Source organism: Chamaea fasciata, unplaced genomic scaffold (genome assembly GCF_029207755.1).
Source record: "Chamaea fasciata isolate MVZ Bird 193981 ecotype frontalis unplaced genomic scaffold, bChaFas1.0.hap1 SCAF_10, whole genome shotgun sequence".
In the NCBI taxonomy this organism is placed as follows: domain Eukaryota; kingdom Metazoa; phylum Chordata; class Aves; order Passeriformes; family Sylviidae; genus Chamaea; species Chamaea fasciata.
In genome coordinates, this window is record NW_027094095.1 from 3,104,569 (window position 1) to 3,123,337 (window position 18,769).

The window sequence follows — 18,769 nt, forward strand, 5'->3', positions numbered from 1 at the left end:
CCATAATGCCATTTAGGAATTGCTCTGGTACCACCAAAACACGTCAGTGACTAAAGGAGGCCAACGGGTCACTGCAAAAGAGCTTTGTACAAACTACACTGAACTTCTAAAATAGGTAAACAAAATTCTAATATATATAGATATATTTCACATCTCTCATGAGATGCATTTCTTGCCATTGAATTGTTTAATGTTACCACTGCAGGGGCAAGGGCTCTTTACCCAGATGTGTCAGACCTCTCAGATGCTGAAGGATCCCTGGTAACTCCTCACAACCAAATTCCTGCTGCGCCCTTCCATGCCATGTCTGACCCTGATAATGGATAGGCAAAGCTTTCTCTTACTTTGATGTGCACAGATGCCTCCTCTGCTCATTTTCACCTTATAGTGCAAGGACTCAAACGAAGATTTAACCTCCTCTGTCAATAAAATTCACATTCCAAAACTATCCTCAGCCACTTCAAAAATGCTGCAGAAGTATCTTGTAGTCATCTGTGCATGCCTGTATAGAAAGCGCCCCCTTTTCTCCCAAGGAATATTCCAAGATTAAGAACAGTTACTTTTAAGAGTCAGGAAAAATCCTAGGATTAAAAATTAGTTTTGTTTACTACAGCAACAAGAAGCTGCTACAGCCCTCTAATTATTCTATAACATTTTAGATAATTACGGGCTTCACAGAAATCAGCCCAGCATCTGCTTCCTGTAAAAGAACACTGCGCCTCTCTAAGCAGTTTTCTTTATTTTCTTTTCTTAAAATTAGTTCACAAAGATAAAGGGGACTTGGAAGATTAAGTTACTTGGAATTTCACCATCAAAAACAACTACAACAGTGGAACAAAGTTTAAAGAAAGTAACAAAATAATTAAACCTTGCATTTTAAAGGTCTTGGCATTTAATCCCAAACAAGAACTACACAGCATTTCCCAAAGGGAGAAATATACCTTGACATCCAGGAAATACAAAATTAGGCTGCAACTCAGCTCTCCTGAATTTTTTTAAGGTTCTTGTTTTGTTATTTAGGGTATAATGAAGAACTAATTTTCAGTAGAGAAGGTACCTGTATGAAACCTAGAGGCCTACCTAAAGCCAGTAATACTTTGGGAACACAGTAGTGAGGAAAACCAGATGGAGAAAAACCCTAAACCAAGGGACAGTGGTGATTTTACAGAAGAGGTCAACACAGAGCAGTCAGGGTAAGGTTAGGATGGGTGTCAGTGACTAAGTATTTAACCACTCGAGGTCAGAGTGTGAATGCTCACTTACTGACAGGTCCCCTCAGTTCAGTCTTTTTGAAAGGACTGCCAGCACAAAGCTCAAAGCTTTTCTTTCTTCTGCTCTTGCAGGGTGCTGAAAAAGTCAGATGAAGACCCTCCACAGCTAAGCCTTATTCATGCATTTCTGCATCATCTATCAGAGGCTAAAAGCCAGATCTGCAGAAGTGGCAAGTGTTCATTTCTCCAACAGAAACAAATGTTAATATTTTTCATATATGAAGCACTATAAGCACGTAACACTACCCTAAAGCTTCTAAGCTGAGCAGGCAGAAATAACAAATTCTACTGTTTTTTCCCTTCTCTTTCACAGTGTAAACACATGGAAAATTTCATAGAGGCATTGAAAGTATGACAGTGTTTTGAAAGCAAAAATTCAGGAAAAGCCCTGAAGCCCAGGCAGACTGCAGTCTACCTTCCTGTTGAACCATGCAAAGACCTTCAGGAAATAAATACACACAAAAACTTAATTACACCTCACACACAGGGACAGATTCAGGTTTACACGCAGCTATAATTTTGTTTTTTCCGCAGTTTCATCATGGTCCATAATTCAAAGACCGCTTCTCGATTTGGAAGCGCTGGTTTGGAAGTTATTTGTTTCTTTTTTTACTGTTTTGAGCAGAAGTAAATAGCACACCAGTGATTTTTGTTGCTTACATTGGTTTAGAAGTAGCAACACCAAAAACTGGAATGATGGTGAACCATAGCTGCTTTTAGATATGGCAGGGAACGGAGCTACACCACAGCAGCTCAAGTGTCCCGTGGAAGAGTACAGAGTGGTGAATTCTCATGAAAGATCTCAGTATGCCCCAAAGCTTAGGGGTACACCCAAAAAGTAATATTTTTGAACAGACAAATACACAGAACCCTTGTTTTCCCCCAATCCACCTTCTGCTCTACTTAGTGCAGTGAGCCCAACCAAAAAAGACAAGTTCTGAAAACAGCCGGTGTGGACTCAAATCTGTGTGCACTGGAGCAAGAGTTAAAGATAGAAGTGCAGTAGTTTTGGTGTGTTAACTAATGCAACTGCAAAGCTCATCAAGAACTGAATAAATCAAAGCTAATTTCCAAAGCATATTGCATGTAATGATGTGGATTCAATTCACCATGTGCTCTAGGATTTAAATGTTACCATTTTCCCACAACAGGAAATGTGATGAGTTGGTCCTGAGCACACAATTTTGAAGCAGCAGCCCTTTGTTCCACACAGTCCGGTGGCATCTTCCTTCACATTGCTCATGTCTTCTTAGAAAAGTTTTTTTCTCCTGCTGAAGTACATCAGCACTTTGTCCAGACATTGACACAAAAAGAGGAAGAGATTACCTGTTTTGGCAGTGATGAGTTGCAGGACCAATGGCCGTCTTGTCACAATCCCAGAACCCCGTGGAAGAAAATCCCTAGAAATATTAAAAAAAAAAAAAAGTAGTTACTAGCCAGAAGTAATGTGCAGTTACATAAGATATTGGACTAATTTGGAACCTGCTCTGTATGAAAATGAAAAGTTGGTGTGGATAGTTTTATATCAAATACTCCTATAAAGTAGGGCTGTTAATTTTGGTTCAAGATAGCAGTAGGTCATTACATATTAGACAGGTGTGTATTAAAACTAAATTACTGTCTCAGGGCATTACCAAGCCTCTTCGAGACCATCACATACAACATCTCACCTTGCACAGAAAGAGTTCCTGAAGCCCAGATATACCCAAATCATTCTGTCATTGCTGCACACTTAATCTGAAGAGGATCTAGATATAGGGATACACACACCACACCACACCAAAGCTCTGGACAAACCAAACTGGCAGCACTCTGCACTACTCTTTCACTTGTTCAACTTCTGCCAGTTCAAATCCCCAAATAACTTTTCCACCAACGCATGTGCCCAGAAGTTTTTTAGTGAAAGCGGAACACCAGAAGTCCTGTGGGACAGAGGGAGAGAGCGTCCTTGGACCAGAAAGCAAGCAAGGAAATAAAGACACCAGCTCCACCATATCATTATGCATCCCCATGATCCTTTCCATGTCTCTAAAGACAGGGAGACTCCTTATGCAATTGAAAAGAAAGAAACTCAAAGCAAAATAACACATTTTTCTCAGTGTCTTCCCCAGTCGCCAGGTCTATTAAACATTTTAAAACTATGAGATGAGGTTCAGTGAGAGGCTCTGTAGAGTATTTCCTTCAAATTAGTGTCTTTGGAGGAATAAAATTCAGGGGTAAACAGAGTTGCTCAGTGTAAGCTCATCAAAATCCCCTCGTTTTTCCTGCCTTACAAGGGATGTTGAATCATTTTCCTGCCTGCCTTGGCAGCACCACTAACTCACCTCTCTGGCTCAGGTGAATAGCAATGCAGCAAAGGATTAGGGCAGGAATTTCCAGTGCAAGGGCAGAGCTGATGTGGGGGACTGCTGTCATACACCTAATGCCTGTACAAAGGTGAGGCAGGAAGGTGCAGTGTCTTTGGGAGGGACGGGGAGAAGGACAAGAGTCAAAGGAACAAAGCACAGCCCAGCCGGCCCTTTGGACAGAGCTGCTAAGCGAGGTCTGCTCCAGTCACCTGGGAAATCACCGCTTGCCTGCAGCCACTGAGGATCTTCATACTGACCTTGCACTACTTAAAGGAAGCCTGACTTTGGCAGCTCCTGTGAAACACAAACCCGCATGGTTTAAAACAGGCCTTGAGGGTCCATCTGTGAAAAATCAGCCACACAAATATCCAGGATATTATTTGCAATAATATGCAAATCAGAGGATATTAGGTCTGAGTAGTCCCAGGAGAAGCCAGGTTGAGGAATGCAATGGTGAACCTCTTTCCACAAGCACCAACAAGGTGACAAAGCTTCGGCAGAGAAGAAACACAGCAACCCTACCTGTGATATGAATACTGAAGGTTTCCTTCCCAACCTAACATCTACAGATAAAAAAATAAAAATAACATATGCAAGCAATTCTAAGGCTCTGAGGAACAAGACCAGCTGTCAGCTCTGCCCCAAACCACTTTAGAACTCCCCAGGATTTTGAATGAAATAGTGTTAATTTCCAGCTAAATTGTGTTTCCTTTTCTCAGTACCTATTAATGTGTGCTTACAATGTGATTACTCAGCAAACCAAATCCAACCGTGAAAGGGGAGGCTGTTCAAACACAAGCTTGCTCATTAACTTCCCTGCTCAAACACAGACCTGCAGGCAAAAGTACAATTAATTAGGAAATTCAAGTAATCTCCAAAGCAAAGATACTGCAAAAACATCAGGTGTCCTGATTTAATCTGCTGTGATGCTTTGTAACACTTGAGACAGCAACAGGATACAGCAATTAGCTTAAAGAGATGCCAAAGGCCTTTAGATAGGTCTCTACCATAATTTCAGTATCTACTAATGGAGAGAAAGCTGCCCCTCAATGAACATCTACTGATATTTTCTCATGGGGAAACAGAGAAAACAGCAACAGGAACATGGTCATACTTCTGTACGCACTGAAATGACAGCAGCCCAGGAGGTAGCAAATGCCTATTGAGATTACAGTTTCATACATTGGTTTTCAAGCACTTAATATCTGTTTTTAAAATATATCTTCTTTTTTTTCCTATCAAGAAGCTACAATGAATTGCCACTCAGGACAAAGTGGTCACCCAAACCAGTGTCCTCTACAGCACCACAGGAGACAAGAAAATCCTTTGGGGAGTCAGACTGAAAAGATTTATTGATTTTCTGCTTCAGACTAAGCACATTCAGCGATAAAGAACACTGCATTAATGCAGCTCCCAGTGTACACAACACTGACCTTTCCTCAACAGCAAAATTACAAAGAAAGGTAAGACAACAATTTTCCTTCAGAACATCCTCTTAATATGCCCAGAAGAGCTGGAATTCTTTAACCCTGTCTAATGGACTGAAGCATTTTCTGTTGAAGCAAACATCAGCAGAGAGGCTCCTGCGGGGTGAGAGGGAGAGCTGTGTTGATCACATAACCAGCTAAGCAGTGCAGCAGCAGGATATAAAACTTCTGCTACAAATGCACAGTTTGAAGAGGGAAAAAGTCAAAGAATGAGGGTAACGGGGTTCACAGGGAGAGTTCAGGAGAAAATTCTCCACCACCATTTAAACACTGAATGGGTCTTTTACCTCCATGAAAGAGACACTGACGCCAATCTCCTCACAGGGACGGGGACTCTTTTTTTAACATCTGAAATTTCAGCTTCATCCACAGAGCAAAGGCACCTGTGCGCATTCTCTGTACAGCTCAAATCAGATGTTACAAATAAATACATAAACTCTACTTTTTTTAAAAAAGGCAACTTTTTTAAACACACAGAAATGTAAGTCAAATCTGAACCATAGCTTGCACATCTTTAGGAAAAGCAGCCTAGTACCAACACTGCAGGGAATCAGATTAATGCTGTACAACTGCTTCTGCAGAAATGCCTACTCTGACATGCAGAGGACAGGATGCAGTTCCTCTTCCCCTCCCCTCAGAATAGAAAGCATTCTCTAAAGGGTTTGTTAGTGGTGCTGAATGAAACAGCTCTGTATTAGAAATGCTCCACAACTTATACAAGTAACAGCAGCAAGAAATACAACAGGACTGAACAGAGCCAAGTCTCAAAGGTTCCTTCTGACCAAAAGGACAATGCCCCTCCATGCCCTGATGGCACACCCGCACATTGTCCTAAGGACAGACTAGAGACAGCTGCTATCCACACCTTTTGGTTAGCACATACACATTTGTTTAGTGAGAAGTGGGAGAAAAAATTCACATCGGAGTTGAAGCAGCTGCAAAGAAATCCACCCAGGAAAATATACATGCCTGAGAATTTGTGCTCAAAGGCACCAACAAGGGGGAGAAAAGGCTGTTTTCTGTGGTGGGGGCAGTGAGCCTGGGAGCACCTGTGTGCACAACTGCAGGACCACTTAACAATGAGGAGGAGCAGGAAAGAAGAAACACATCGTGCAAAAGTAAAGCTGGGAATGAAAGCCCTGCTGCTTTAAGAGACATTCATCCTGCATTAAGATTCCAACTACTTTTCCATCTTCACTCTGAGAGCATTTTCAGCACACAGCACTGTGCTGACAGCAGCTGTACCGGCTCAGCAGCAGCGCCGCAGTGACAGGACACTCCATCAGCAAGGCCCGGCCAGTGCTGAATTTATCAAATGCAAAGAAGAGGCAAACAGCCAGGTCTGCCAGCACGGCCCTTCAGGAACTTGTCAATCTTAGAATGCACTCAGCTGTTACAATATCATTAAATACCTGCAAGAGCAAAATATTTTCAGGGCTAAAAAGTTTTTACCCTATAAAATTACTCATGTCCTACTGCATAACATAAGCTGTGTTGTCTTCTCTAGTACTGCTCATTTCCAGTATCAGAGATATGAACAAGTGTATCTACTAAGTTTGGTATCTACTGTTTGCTTAATGCATAAAGGAACAGATAACAGCTTGAATTGGACTTGCTAAAAGCCAAGTCTCAAATTTATGCCACAGTACGGTGAAACAAGTTATCAATGGCCGTACCAACACTTCAGAAGTTTATAATAACAAGCCAGTTCGGGCTTTCAGGTGAAAAAGTAATTAGACACATTAATTGAAGAGTCTCGTGGAAGAGATGGAAATTTCAGGAAGGGCAGAAACTGTAAGGAAATGCTGAAAAGCAAACTAGGCAGGAGCTCCTCAGTGAGGTGGTCTCATTATAATGCAGGACTGCAGTTTATAGAGAAGAACACAACAAACAAATAAAACATAAACATAACGTGTTTCAGGGGGATTGCCATGGAGAGTTTCCATTTAGGAGAGCTGTAGCACACTAACAGTATTTACTATGTTAAAAAAAAAAAAAAGACAAAACAAAACAGCAGAATCCCTGGTTTGAGTGAAAAATGATGAGGCATCATTGTTTAAAACCTATTTGTAGTTTCAAAAGAGTAACTTATATTTGTTTTCCTTTGACAGGATAGGGCTGAGAAATGTCCTGTGCTTTGATCAGTATCACACAGGATAAACAGCAACTAATTTACATCAATACCAATATAATTAATTCATACAAAACACAGGGGAATCCAGGAAATCAAATACCCCAGGAAAATGTCAATGATTACACAGTAACTGCTTTAATTAAAGAGCTATGAAGAATTCAAATTGATAATGATGAATGGCTAAAAACAATCAGAATTGCCTCCAAAGAAAAAGCCTCCACATTTTTCACGAAGGGTAGAAACATGCCAGGCTCAGGACAAGAGCCAGAGTTCTCCTACAGAGAAGCAGAAACGACCCATCTATTTCATTGTGTCAGGCAACATCAGCAAAGTCACACCAGTTCCCCCACTACCATAAAGTCCATCCCAAGACCCTAAACCACCCCCAAATGCAGAAAGGCCATGATCCATCAGCAGGTAATAAACACAGCAGTGCACTGGTAGCACTCCCCACAGGTTTTTATTCTCAAGTTTTGCCAAGGAATGCAACACGGCTTTAATTGCAATAGGAAGCAATCGTGCCCAAAGTCAAAAGTTTTCCTGGGCCTTTTCCCAGCAGTGTTCATTGTTCTATACGACTCCAGCCTGGCACACTCGTAGAGCCGTATTAGCAGCTGAATGACCACGTCTTGTGCAGAAGACCACACAGTTTCACAGGAACACTGACACATGTCCATACAGCATCTCCAAGTTCCGTGGAAAACACACAAAAGCACTCAAAAAGCTTTCATTTTCCTTCCATTTCTCACTGTTAGCCTCAAAGCAAATGCTAAAAAACTCTAGAAACAGGAAAAAGCATGGTCCAGTGTAAGCCTGAGGATGGCAGGCATGAAACATTTCTAACTTCTTCCATCAGGTTTTAGTAACCCATAAACCCCACCCAGTCAATTTGTAACTGGAGAACTCTTAACGCTAAAAATACACATCTGCAGACCTATTTTGCAGATGTGCCCATTCTATCTCACCTGCTCCTGTGCTCACCAACCCCACGAAGGATCCAGCAGCAGATCCTTCACTCACTTTTAATTCATGACAAAGCAAGGTATGTCCAAGAGATGGGACATGTACTTTGCATTTACACAGAGGCCTTCTTAGGAATTAAGTCCATGAGATTTGCCATCACTGACACAAGACACCACTGTATTTACTCTTAGTGGCTTTGGAAGCACATATTCCCTACCCTTCAAGTAGTACAGTAGACAGTACAAAGATAACCCCAGGATATGGTTTCAAGAAGTCTCAAAAGCTTCAGGCACTGCCTCAGTTGTGCTTGGATGTTCTTAACCACGTGCCTTTTTAAGTTCAATACCACAGTAGTGTTTCTACAATGACACTCGTATTTGGCCATATATGTTGTTCCTCATCAGCTCCAAGTACAGAGACCAGTTCTTATTGTCAGTCACCCCTTGATCCCTCACTTCCTTTCATTAGTTACAGAAGAGTAAATGGTTTTTTTGTTTGGCACAATGTCTGTCAATCAAGGGTCTCCCACAGCTCTGTTCAATCAACATAATGAGCCTCACGGGAAGACGTACAAGACAATTAATCTGCTTTATTGAAGACCAATGATACCTATCTTAATTAGGCCTACCAGATATGCTAAATGCATTTTAGAGGCTCTGGATTTTTAGTGATCTCAGATGTATCAGCTCCTGAAGCTCTGTACTGATCTTTCCAGTGTTTTTTTGGAAACCACGCAGCATAGATGGCTGGTGCTTAGTTCAGGTTTGGTCTCAGTTTGCAGCAACCATTCTTTCAAGGTAAATCTTCCTACTGATGGATCATTTTAATTAACCTGTTCAATCAAGCACAGTAACTACACATTTGGCCCTGTAGTGTGTGCAGGGCTTTAGGGGCCAAAAACAGAGTACCCAGACACGTTAGGGCTGTCACCGCCTCTTCCTCTCAAGCAAGGTACATAAAATTGGTTTTTTGAGAAGCCATTTTCCAACCCATCAATGTCCTTCACCACCACTGCTGAACTACTGGACCTCAACAGCAAAGCAGGGACATTCCAATTAGCCTATCCAATACTTTCAAGTAAGAACACAGGTTGAATTAAGAAAACTAAAAAATAAAATGTTGAAAATCTTACACAGCACTACAGCTAGGAGCCTAAAATGCCTCTTTGGATCTCTTTTCTCTCCATTCTTTTATGGAATTGAATCCAACTATTAAAAAACCCAGAGGGCAATGTTAAAAAAAAAAAGTCCACCCAAAAAGACTCAGCCATGGGAATATGAGAGTGTTCATTCTAAATGTGACAAAAGAGGTATTTTTTGAAAAGCCCTTGAAAAACTTCAAATAAGCTAGCAAGGCATTCCAGTCACAGTAACTGGGCACCTCCATAACAAGTATGCTCAATGCCTGTGCATCGGCACCCCTCAGGTGAGAAAGCAAAGCTTGAGATTCCCTCTTCATGCAGAAGACTGGAGAGACAGCAGGCTCAGAAATCCCTGCCACTGTACTTCTCCTGGATCTGGAAGATGCTTTCTGTAAGTAGCAGCAGCATTTCTGCCCAACAAGCTGCCAGAAGTTATTTAATCTCCCCCATTAGACATCATAGGGCTATGAGCAAACTAGTGCCAAAAATTACTCTGGTCCAAAGGGTAAAGTCTTCCATCAAACAAAACTGGAATCAACAAGTTCTCCAAAGTAGGGGACATTTGAATTCAAGTCTAGGAAGGCACAGACCTTCTTAGGCCAATCTAATGCTGTATTTTAACAGCAGCAAGAGCACCCCACATCACATTTCCCCACAGAGAAAGGTGGGACTGTTCACTGACTCAGGGGAAGAAAATGCACCTCCTAGGAGTCAAGAAAATGTCTTTTATGTGATAGAAAGTTTCAAAATCTCGGTAATGCTTACAGGACTGTAAACCTGCCGTACACAGGCACGAAAAGCTGCCAGGCAAAAGCCCAGGAGTGTGAGATGAAGAGTTCTCTGTTAGCAGTGCCTGCGCTGTGCTGGGCTGGCTGGATGAACAGAGAGGGAAGCTGCCAATGTGCAGGCTCGTGGGCAAGGCACGGTATGCTCGATGCATCTGTCCTCACTGGCAGCCAGCCAGCACTCTGCTGCATCATCCTCATGCCACTGCTCAAAATGCCCTTTTTCCTCTTTCCCTTTTAAGATTTTACAAAAGCTTCTGCTATTTCCTGCCCAACGGTGCTCTCCATCAATTCCAAGTGGTGGTGGAAGGGGGAGAAAGGAAGCACAAAACACAAAGAAAGCCCAACAATTCTCAGAATTTCATGTCAAAAAGAATAAAGGGGACTTTGCAGGACAACTTATTCTCCCTAATCAGATATGTTTGCTTCTAGGAAAGGACTCATTTGCATAGGATGTTGGTGCATAAAAGCCCATCCATTCTCAGGATGAATACTAATGCAGCAAGATTCTGTATCTCAACACAAGAAATAAACAACAAAAATTCTTTACTCACTTTAAATTGTTGTCAGTGCTCTAAATAGACCTTGGCTGTTTGGGTTTTTTCCAATCACTTCCAGCTGCCAAATGCAATTAACAATGTTTCTTTAGAAAGACTTCAGTAAGAAGTTTTCCTCCATAATATAATCAGAGAAAAAAATCTGACTGCAAGGATCAGAAAGAAAACAACATGTCACAACAAACCAGACCTATCAGCTACAAGAAGCTACCTACTACAGAAATACTTGGATTTAGCAAATAATTCACCTCTTGATGCTCTGTCAGGACAAATCTTTTAGATATTGTGAATTCCAGTGCTGCTACCAAGAACCCAGAAAAAACAATCTGCTGCTCTCCCTCCCAGATCTCACTGTCCTGAACTGGGATCCATCAATACAGCCTTTTTAAACAGTAGCACAGTATACAATCAGCTGTGATACATGCTAGTAAAATCCAAGAACTTTTCAGAAGCATCATGAAAATACATTTCTCTTTTAAAGCAGACAAGGTGTTAAACTGTACAATTACCTCTTTTGGTACAATACAAGCCATTTCAGATCATTTTGCAGAGCTGGAATGCAACTGGATTCAATTCCTGAGCTCTCTCTGGAATATATACATGGTGGGAACTGCAGTATAACAAGCATGGATTTATTGACAGGAAGACAACTACAGAAGGAAGGAGGAAAGGAGATTGTTTCCAAAACAAGTGATCCAAGTTCCTCAAACAGCTTCTCTTCTCTTCTCTTGCCATTTTATCCTTTTCTACCTGTCTATTTATCCTTCTCTGGGCCCGTGGTATGTGCAAATTCATATATTGTCTAGGACAAAGTAAAGTCTGCTTAGCTCAACAATGAAATTTAATAGCAGCCATCATCTCCCATCTCTCTGCTCACCACAAACTGAATTATTAGCACAAGAAAAATCTATATTAGAAGTCTGACCCAAAGAGTGTTTTGTGCTGCTACTTCCCAGAACACTACCAAAGTCATTAGGCTGCAGGTCTCAGTCCAGACTCCTGAGCTTCTCAGCCTCTTTCCCAGACCTGACAGACATTGAGGATCTTCTGTCAAAGTTTGTTTAGCATCTGAACAAATAAACAGGTGAGCACACAAGGGCACAACACTGCCTCTGATGGATTATGCCAAAGTTTCTTCAGCAGCTTCCAGCTTGGCTGATGAGCCCATTTCCCCAACATGCAGCCGAGAGCAGAGCCGTCTCTCCGCGGTTCTCATCCCTGCCATGCAGAGCCCTGTCTGCTCTCTGCAGGTGACTGACACACAGGCACCTTCAGGGCACCCTCTAGAGTTGAGCATCACTGAATGTGCATGGCTTTAGGCATCTGCAGCGCACAGAGTAAACCAGGGACCAAGTGCCCAAGGTTACTCTGGCTTTGATGATCTCACCTAGGAGGGCTGAAATCCAAATTAGAGCACAGAGTGAATCTCCTGCACACCTGAACAATGAAATCTTGGGGATTTTGCACAGGAGCTAGGGCTAGGTGCTGAATTAAAAGTGTAGCTTCCACACACAAATTATAAAAGCTGACATTATCAGCAGACACTTGGGTTGAAAACCTCTCTTATCTCCAGCTACGGTCTCCTTTACATCCCAGAGGCTATCACAGACAACAGTGCTTGGCAGCACATCAAAGCCCCGCACCCAGTTAAATGGGATTTTGCTCCTCTCTAGTTCAATAATGCTGCCTTGTTCGTCTCGAAGCCACTTGCTGAAGAAAAGGATGCAAGGTCACAGTTAACTAATGCTCATTTCCTGCTCTCAGCATATTTACACTACAGGTACACAGCATTAAAGGGATTCCCAGTAGCCGGTTACACACAGCACAGCAAACATGGGCAACTCATGGACTTCTATTTACTGCAAGGCCTTATTATGTTTAAAAACCCCAAAAAAACAGTAAGAAAACCAAACCAGAAAAAAGCAAAAAAGTCTCTCCCCCTCACGCCTGCAATCTAGGCACTGTTTCAGAAACCCATAAATACTTGGAGGAGCATCATCAATTTGCTCAGTGATCAACTGAGGGAAGGCAAACCACAAACATGATCTCTCTCTCAATGACTAAGCTATTGCTGGTGCTTTTCTGGGATGAGGAAACACTGCTACATCTCAGCTGTTCAAAGCAGAATCCAAGGCTCAGTTTTGGTTCCACACAGAAATCCAAATCAGCCATCACTCAAACAAGAGAAACGCATAACAGCAAGTTTTAGACAATAATCACAGTTATCCCACACTGATTTTAAGATTATATGCTACCATCTTTCTTTACAGAGAGAAGAAAGTGAAAAACAAAGGAATAAAAATCTACATTCTACATCCAGTCAAGGCATGTGTGGATACCCATACAGGTACTATTTACCACACAGTAAAGAGTGGCAGAGAGCAGTGTCCACACTTCCATGTCCCTGCTGCAATCCATGGCAGCATCACTCCCAACGTTTACTGGAGAATGTCCAAACAATCCCATTCCTAACATTTATTTATTTATTTAAGCTGGAAATCCTTGTTTGCTATTTCATCTACACAGGAAAGTGACAAGCTTGAAACATCAGCAGCAATGCCCACCAAGAAACAGCAAGATAACAAAGGTGTTGGTTATTTGTTGATCTCAACACTACAGAATCCCAAGTGCGGGCTCTTCCTGAAGGCAGTGAGTAACAGATTTATCATCCTATACAAAAGTCTAGAGAGTCAGACAATCTGTTGAACTTCCAGAAGTGCCTCTCTATTAAAAAGCAGGAAAGTCTGGATAAAGTAGATTCTTATGGTCTGGAAAAAAAAAAAAAAAAGAAAAAAAAATCCAAACCAAAACAAAACCCCAACCCACAAATCTCTCCTGAGATGACAGGTCTCCTTTAGAAACGACCAGAGGAGTGCAGCCACCTGCAGCACCTCAATGGATTGAACTCCCACTAACAACTGCCACTGAGTCAGTAGCACTGATTTCTTACAAGGCACTCGAGACCAGACTGGGGGTTTTTTGAACATTGCTTTTTGCAGGGTTTTGAAGTTTTTCTGAAGTCTAGAGCACAGACTTCAAATACTACACTTGTATTCACTAAATGCTACAATACCTTGATCACGCACAGCATGCTGAAGTTACAGTAAGACTATGAATTCTCAGAGGTACACTTGACAAAAGTGGAGTGTTACTTATTGATTTAGCATCTCTAACCTGCCTGATACGCTGAACTTACACACCAGAATAAAGGGCAGAGCTCCCTACACCATGCCTGCCTCATGACAGAGGACAGCTTTCCTTAATTGGCCAAATTTAAATGCCAAAAATAAAAGACAAATCCTCAAAGTAGTTTTAGAGGGGAAAAAAATACTTTACATGTGGGGTGGTGGTGAAAAAACAGCATATTTGTTTGCATGTCTATCTTTTAATACACATTTCCTTTACTTCGTATATATCAATTCTCAAGACTTGAAGGAAAAAAAAACAAAACAAAACAAAAAAACTTAAAGTCCACAATGAAGTTACATTTAAGGACAAAACCAAGCCATATGTATCTTATCTAAACAGCCTGTTAGTTCTTCAATGTATAAATGCAAAAACTTAATTCAGGGAAGAAACCCAAACAAGCCACTGTCTCATTTGCTGCCGTTTCTAATTAATGAAATACCCAGAAAATTCTTGCTTTCCTTGCACCAGAGTATTTTGATAACTAGGCGAATACATTCAATACTGTACTCCAAGCTGTACTAGGGCTTAATTAGTCAGGAAAAGGAGTGGCTGACTTCCATTTCCAGAAGATCCTTAAAATTAAAAAGGAGCACACAGCACCACGTCTCAGTTTGTATCTCAGTTTGGCTGCTTAGCTTTTTCATGCCTGATTCACAAAAGAGGGGATTTTCTGTAAAAAAGGTTTTCCTGTCAATGCCTAGTAACTAAAAGAATAAAGTACCTGCACCAATCTTAATACATCTCCCCCAGGAAGCATCAATCTAAATATATGTCTACATTCTTCAGAGAGATTTTCTGCTCTAGCAGCCAGAGTTTAAGTTCCTTCCCTTCTAATGACTCAACGCAGTCTTTTCACAACCGCCATCTCAAGCAGAACAGAATGAGCTGAGCACACAAGGAATAGTAATTTCAAAAAGAAATAATCACTACATATGTCATAATAAATAGCTCTACTTACATGCAGTGGCCCTAAGATTATCAAAAGCATCTCAGATCAAAAACCTGCAAACTGAATTACACAATCAGACCTCGGGCTCTTAAAATGAAAGTGCCTGTTTGATTATGACTGACAGGCTTACAATCAAGAGTTCACATCTCTTACAAAACAATTATTTGGCCACATGCAGTTTGCATTATATTAAGCAGGAAGGGAAGAGCTTTTAAGTTGGAAACCTAATTATTAATTTCTTGTTATTTTTAAGAGTAAAACAAGGTTCTGATTTCTGAAGGAGGAGGCCCTGACAAAGTAGCTGCTGTCTGTGCCTTCAGTTATCTGAAAAACCCATTGGGATATAGATGAAACAACAGAAAGTGCCTTCTCTCCAAATACAGTTTACAGGGATTGCTTCCTGACATTTGTTTTCTTTTAACTAACCCTATTACTATCAAAAGCGAGTTTGAAAAGCACAAACAACATATAAGCTCCTGGCCCTGAACTGCTCAGGAGCACAGGAATAAGAGAGAGCAAGTGCCTTCTCCCACTGGCAATCTGCTGGAATCTGTTGTTTCACTTCCCTTTGTGCTTTTGAAACGCTCTCCAACCAACCTGTACCAGAAGGCTGCATTAGATCCTTTGCTTCAAACACTGGCTCAACATTTTCTGGGCACATTTACTCCTGTTACAAAGGGAAGCAGAAGGAGGTAGGAAGAACATTTGCTCTACAGACAACTTCATTTCCTCAAACACACACCATGAGCTCCAGTTATGAGCACATGAAGCTCTAACCCGTAAATGGCAATGACTGCTGTCCTCAGGTGCTCCCCAGAATCTCTGTTTCCATCTAAATATAACCAGAATCCTGAGAGAAAAACCTTCACACACAGTCCTTGACTACCAAAAGGAACTGTCTCCTTACACACAGAGGAGCAGTACATAAAGAGGAAACTCTCCAAATTCCTCAGGAGATGCTAATCCAAATAGCAACAACAATGGATACATTGGGAGATTTGACACTGCTTCATTCCAGTTTAGTTCAAAGCCAGCGTACAAGGAGACAAGTAGTTTTGGGCGTCACACAATTCCTGCAGCAGGCAAACACGCAGAATCTATCCTCAATCAGCACCACCATCGATGTAAAACACATGTTGAACTAATCCCAACATACTCCCTGCCTGCGGGCAGTCATCTGGGATCCTGTGTGCACCTCAGCAGCCTTGAGGCAGTGATGGATCCGTGTCATTGAGCAGGACCTGGCTCCTGCTCCCAGGCCACCTGCCAGCCCCCACACCTGTGCCAGCACCAGATTCCTCACAACCCTCATGATAAATTACAGCAGTGCAGAAACGAGATGGTGGATAACCCTACAGGGCCCAACAGGCTTCCCAGGACACATAAAGGGCTCTAACTCTTGATACCACCTGCAAGTCAGAAAACAGTTTCTACTGTCCAAGTGCAAAAAAAAGAGTAATCTTTGCATAACAAAAGATCTTGTGGAAGACTTGTGAAACACCAACAGTGCTATAGTGGCTACAGACAGCAGGGAATAACAACCTGATCCTAGAGTTGAAACCACCAACCTCACCACAGCTCCACTGACAAATACAGGTTAACAACCAGCAGCGTGTCTGTAGTAAGACCCTGTCCTACACATGGGGGATACCGTGCCTTCCTCATACCAATTACAGCTATTCCTGAAGAAAAGAGCTCTTCAATATCTCTCTGAAGGCTAAGAGTTCAAAATCTACTAATGATAGTGATTCATGTGGTTTAAAAAGCCAAACTGAAACCAACAGAAAAAAACTCCACAAAAACAAAACAACCAAACAAAAAAAAACCTAAACCGAGGCCATGAGAATTAAAGCTCAAACTTCAGAGCAATGCAAGGACAGTTTTATTTTGATGTCAATTTCAAAGCTGTGTCACTATTAGTTAAAGCTGGCTCTGTGGTTACTAGAGGTCACGCAATACACCTGTAACAAAGAGAAATGAGTGCAGCACAGCTCTACAGGGAGACTGGCTACCTCTACAAGCCATATCAAGACAGATGTGGATGAAACAAACTTGTTTGCAGAGAGCAGCTGCATTATCCCGTAAAAACAGGAATATCCTATGGCTTAAGAAAAAGAGACACAGGCCATTTGTCTGCTGATCTAACAAGCAAAATCCTCTTCTGAGCTCATGGATATTTATTAATCTGGTTCTGAGGGTTCACAACCAAGTTCTCACAGCTTAGCAAGGGCACATCTGCTGACCACACGTACCCAGTCTGGAGGAAAAGCAAAACAACCATGATCAAGTCCCATGGAATAGGTTTGAAGCAATGTAGTTTAATGTCATTTTTGCAACAGGCTCCAAGGTTGCAAGTAGGGAGGTACCACAGATCAGTTACTGCTGAATCTCAAGAAGTTATTGCATAAAACAACTATGTGGAAGTCTGAAACCAGGCTGAAAGAAGCCAAATTCCACATCCCATGTGATGGAGACATTCAGGTGTTTCACAATAGCCTGTAATCTCTTCTCTGAAGAGAGTGCCTTGAAGTGCCTGCAGGCTGCACAGTCAACAACTACACGAGTGAAAAAAGTTACTGGCCCTAGCTCTCCTCCATAAATCCTGCCAGAAGTGCCCACACCTCCACCGGTGCAGCTGGTTCCAGCCTCCCGGCCAAACAGGCCAGATCAGCACAAACTGCTCCTTTTCACCTTTTGCTCCAGCCGGGCACATCCAGGCGGCTCCGAAGAACAGCTCCACCTGCGGATCAGACGGAGCAGATGCCTCTGGCAGCCGAGCAGTGAGAAGCATCCGGGAGCAGTATCATCTTCCATCAGCACAGCTGGATCCAGAGACCGACATCAGCCCACAGCCCACCTCACTCAGCCCCGATCCCAGGGATCAAAATATCCTCACTGACAAGAAAAATGAAGGTCCTTTTCCCCCTCAGTACATGTGCTTTGCACAGATTCGTGGACACGCAGCTCAAAAAGTCAAAAGGTTACCAAAATACTTTTTAAGGACTTGTTTAAAGAAAACAGTAATAATTTGATGGCAAATCGTGCTTTCTGAGGATCTCGTTTACGTTTTCCAAACTCGAGAGATTTGGCAATATTGTCAACACCAGCAGCTAGCTAGAGTCTTCAAGGAGAAAGAAGAGGAAGAACTGACACTTAACACAGTCAGTTCTGAAGGAGAGATGAAAAACCACTATACAGTATTTTTATACCGGGTATCAAGAGCTATACGGCCAGGTTGTGGAGTGTCACAGCACTTAATATTACCTTCGGTGAAGATCTCCGCACATCCAAGTCCCCCAGTCATCGACACTCAACAGTATTTCGACCCTCTAAGCCGCACTAGATCGCAGCTCCGCTGCGGGAGCACCACCTCCCTCCGGGAGCCCGCAGCTATTTGAGACAAACGCAGCAGGAACTTCATCAAACAGCACGTGAAGCCCGTGTTTACCTCGGGACGTCTCCAGAGGCACTGCCTGGCCGTCAAAAAGCACCGCCTGAATCGTCAGGCTTCCCCTTTTCCCGTCAGTGATTTGTTAGAAACGATGCGCATGTTGGACTTGACGATCTTGGAGGTCTTTTCCAACCTTAATGACTCCGTGATTCGAATAGCCACAGGCGCGTTGGAACGGTGCGAATTTATATGCGATGGGATGGGAGGAATGAGCCGCCCAGAGCCAGCGCCCCACCGAAATTAGGGTTCGGGGCTTTAAACACCTCGTTCCTCTCGAGCAGCGGTCACCCACACACACACGCACACACCAAGCGGGCACACGAACGCGCTCGCACCGGAGCCGCGGCGGCTTCCCCTCAACGCGCACATCGCATCACGGGCGCTGCCGGGCCAGGGCCCGCCTCGCCACCGCCGGGGCACCGCGGGGCGAGGGACAGCGAGCATCCTCGGTGGGCACCGGGCACCCACGGTGGGCTCGGAGCCGCGAACTGTCC

The 18,769-nt window shown here is 42.7% G+C and overlaps 1 protein-coding gene across 4 annotated transcripts in view; it reads right to left on the minus strand.

The window, feature by feature from the left end:
• The window catches only part of DNM3 (dynamin 3), a 169,819-nt gene that overhangs the window by 150,736 nt on the left and 314 nt on the right, over positions 1 to 18,769 (minus strand). For all 4 annotated transcript variants that reach the window (XM_066192055.1, XM_066192054.1, XM_066192053.1 and 1 more), the window contains exon 2: positions 2,598 to 2,671. In XM_066192055.1, coding sequence (XP_066048152.1) covers positions 2,598 to 2,671 — 74 coding nt within the window. The remainder of the gene's footprint in view (positions 1 to 2,597; positions 2,672 to 18,769) is intronic.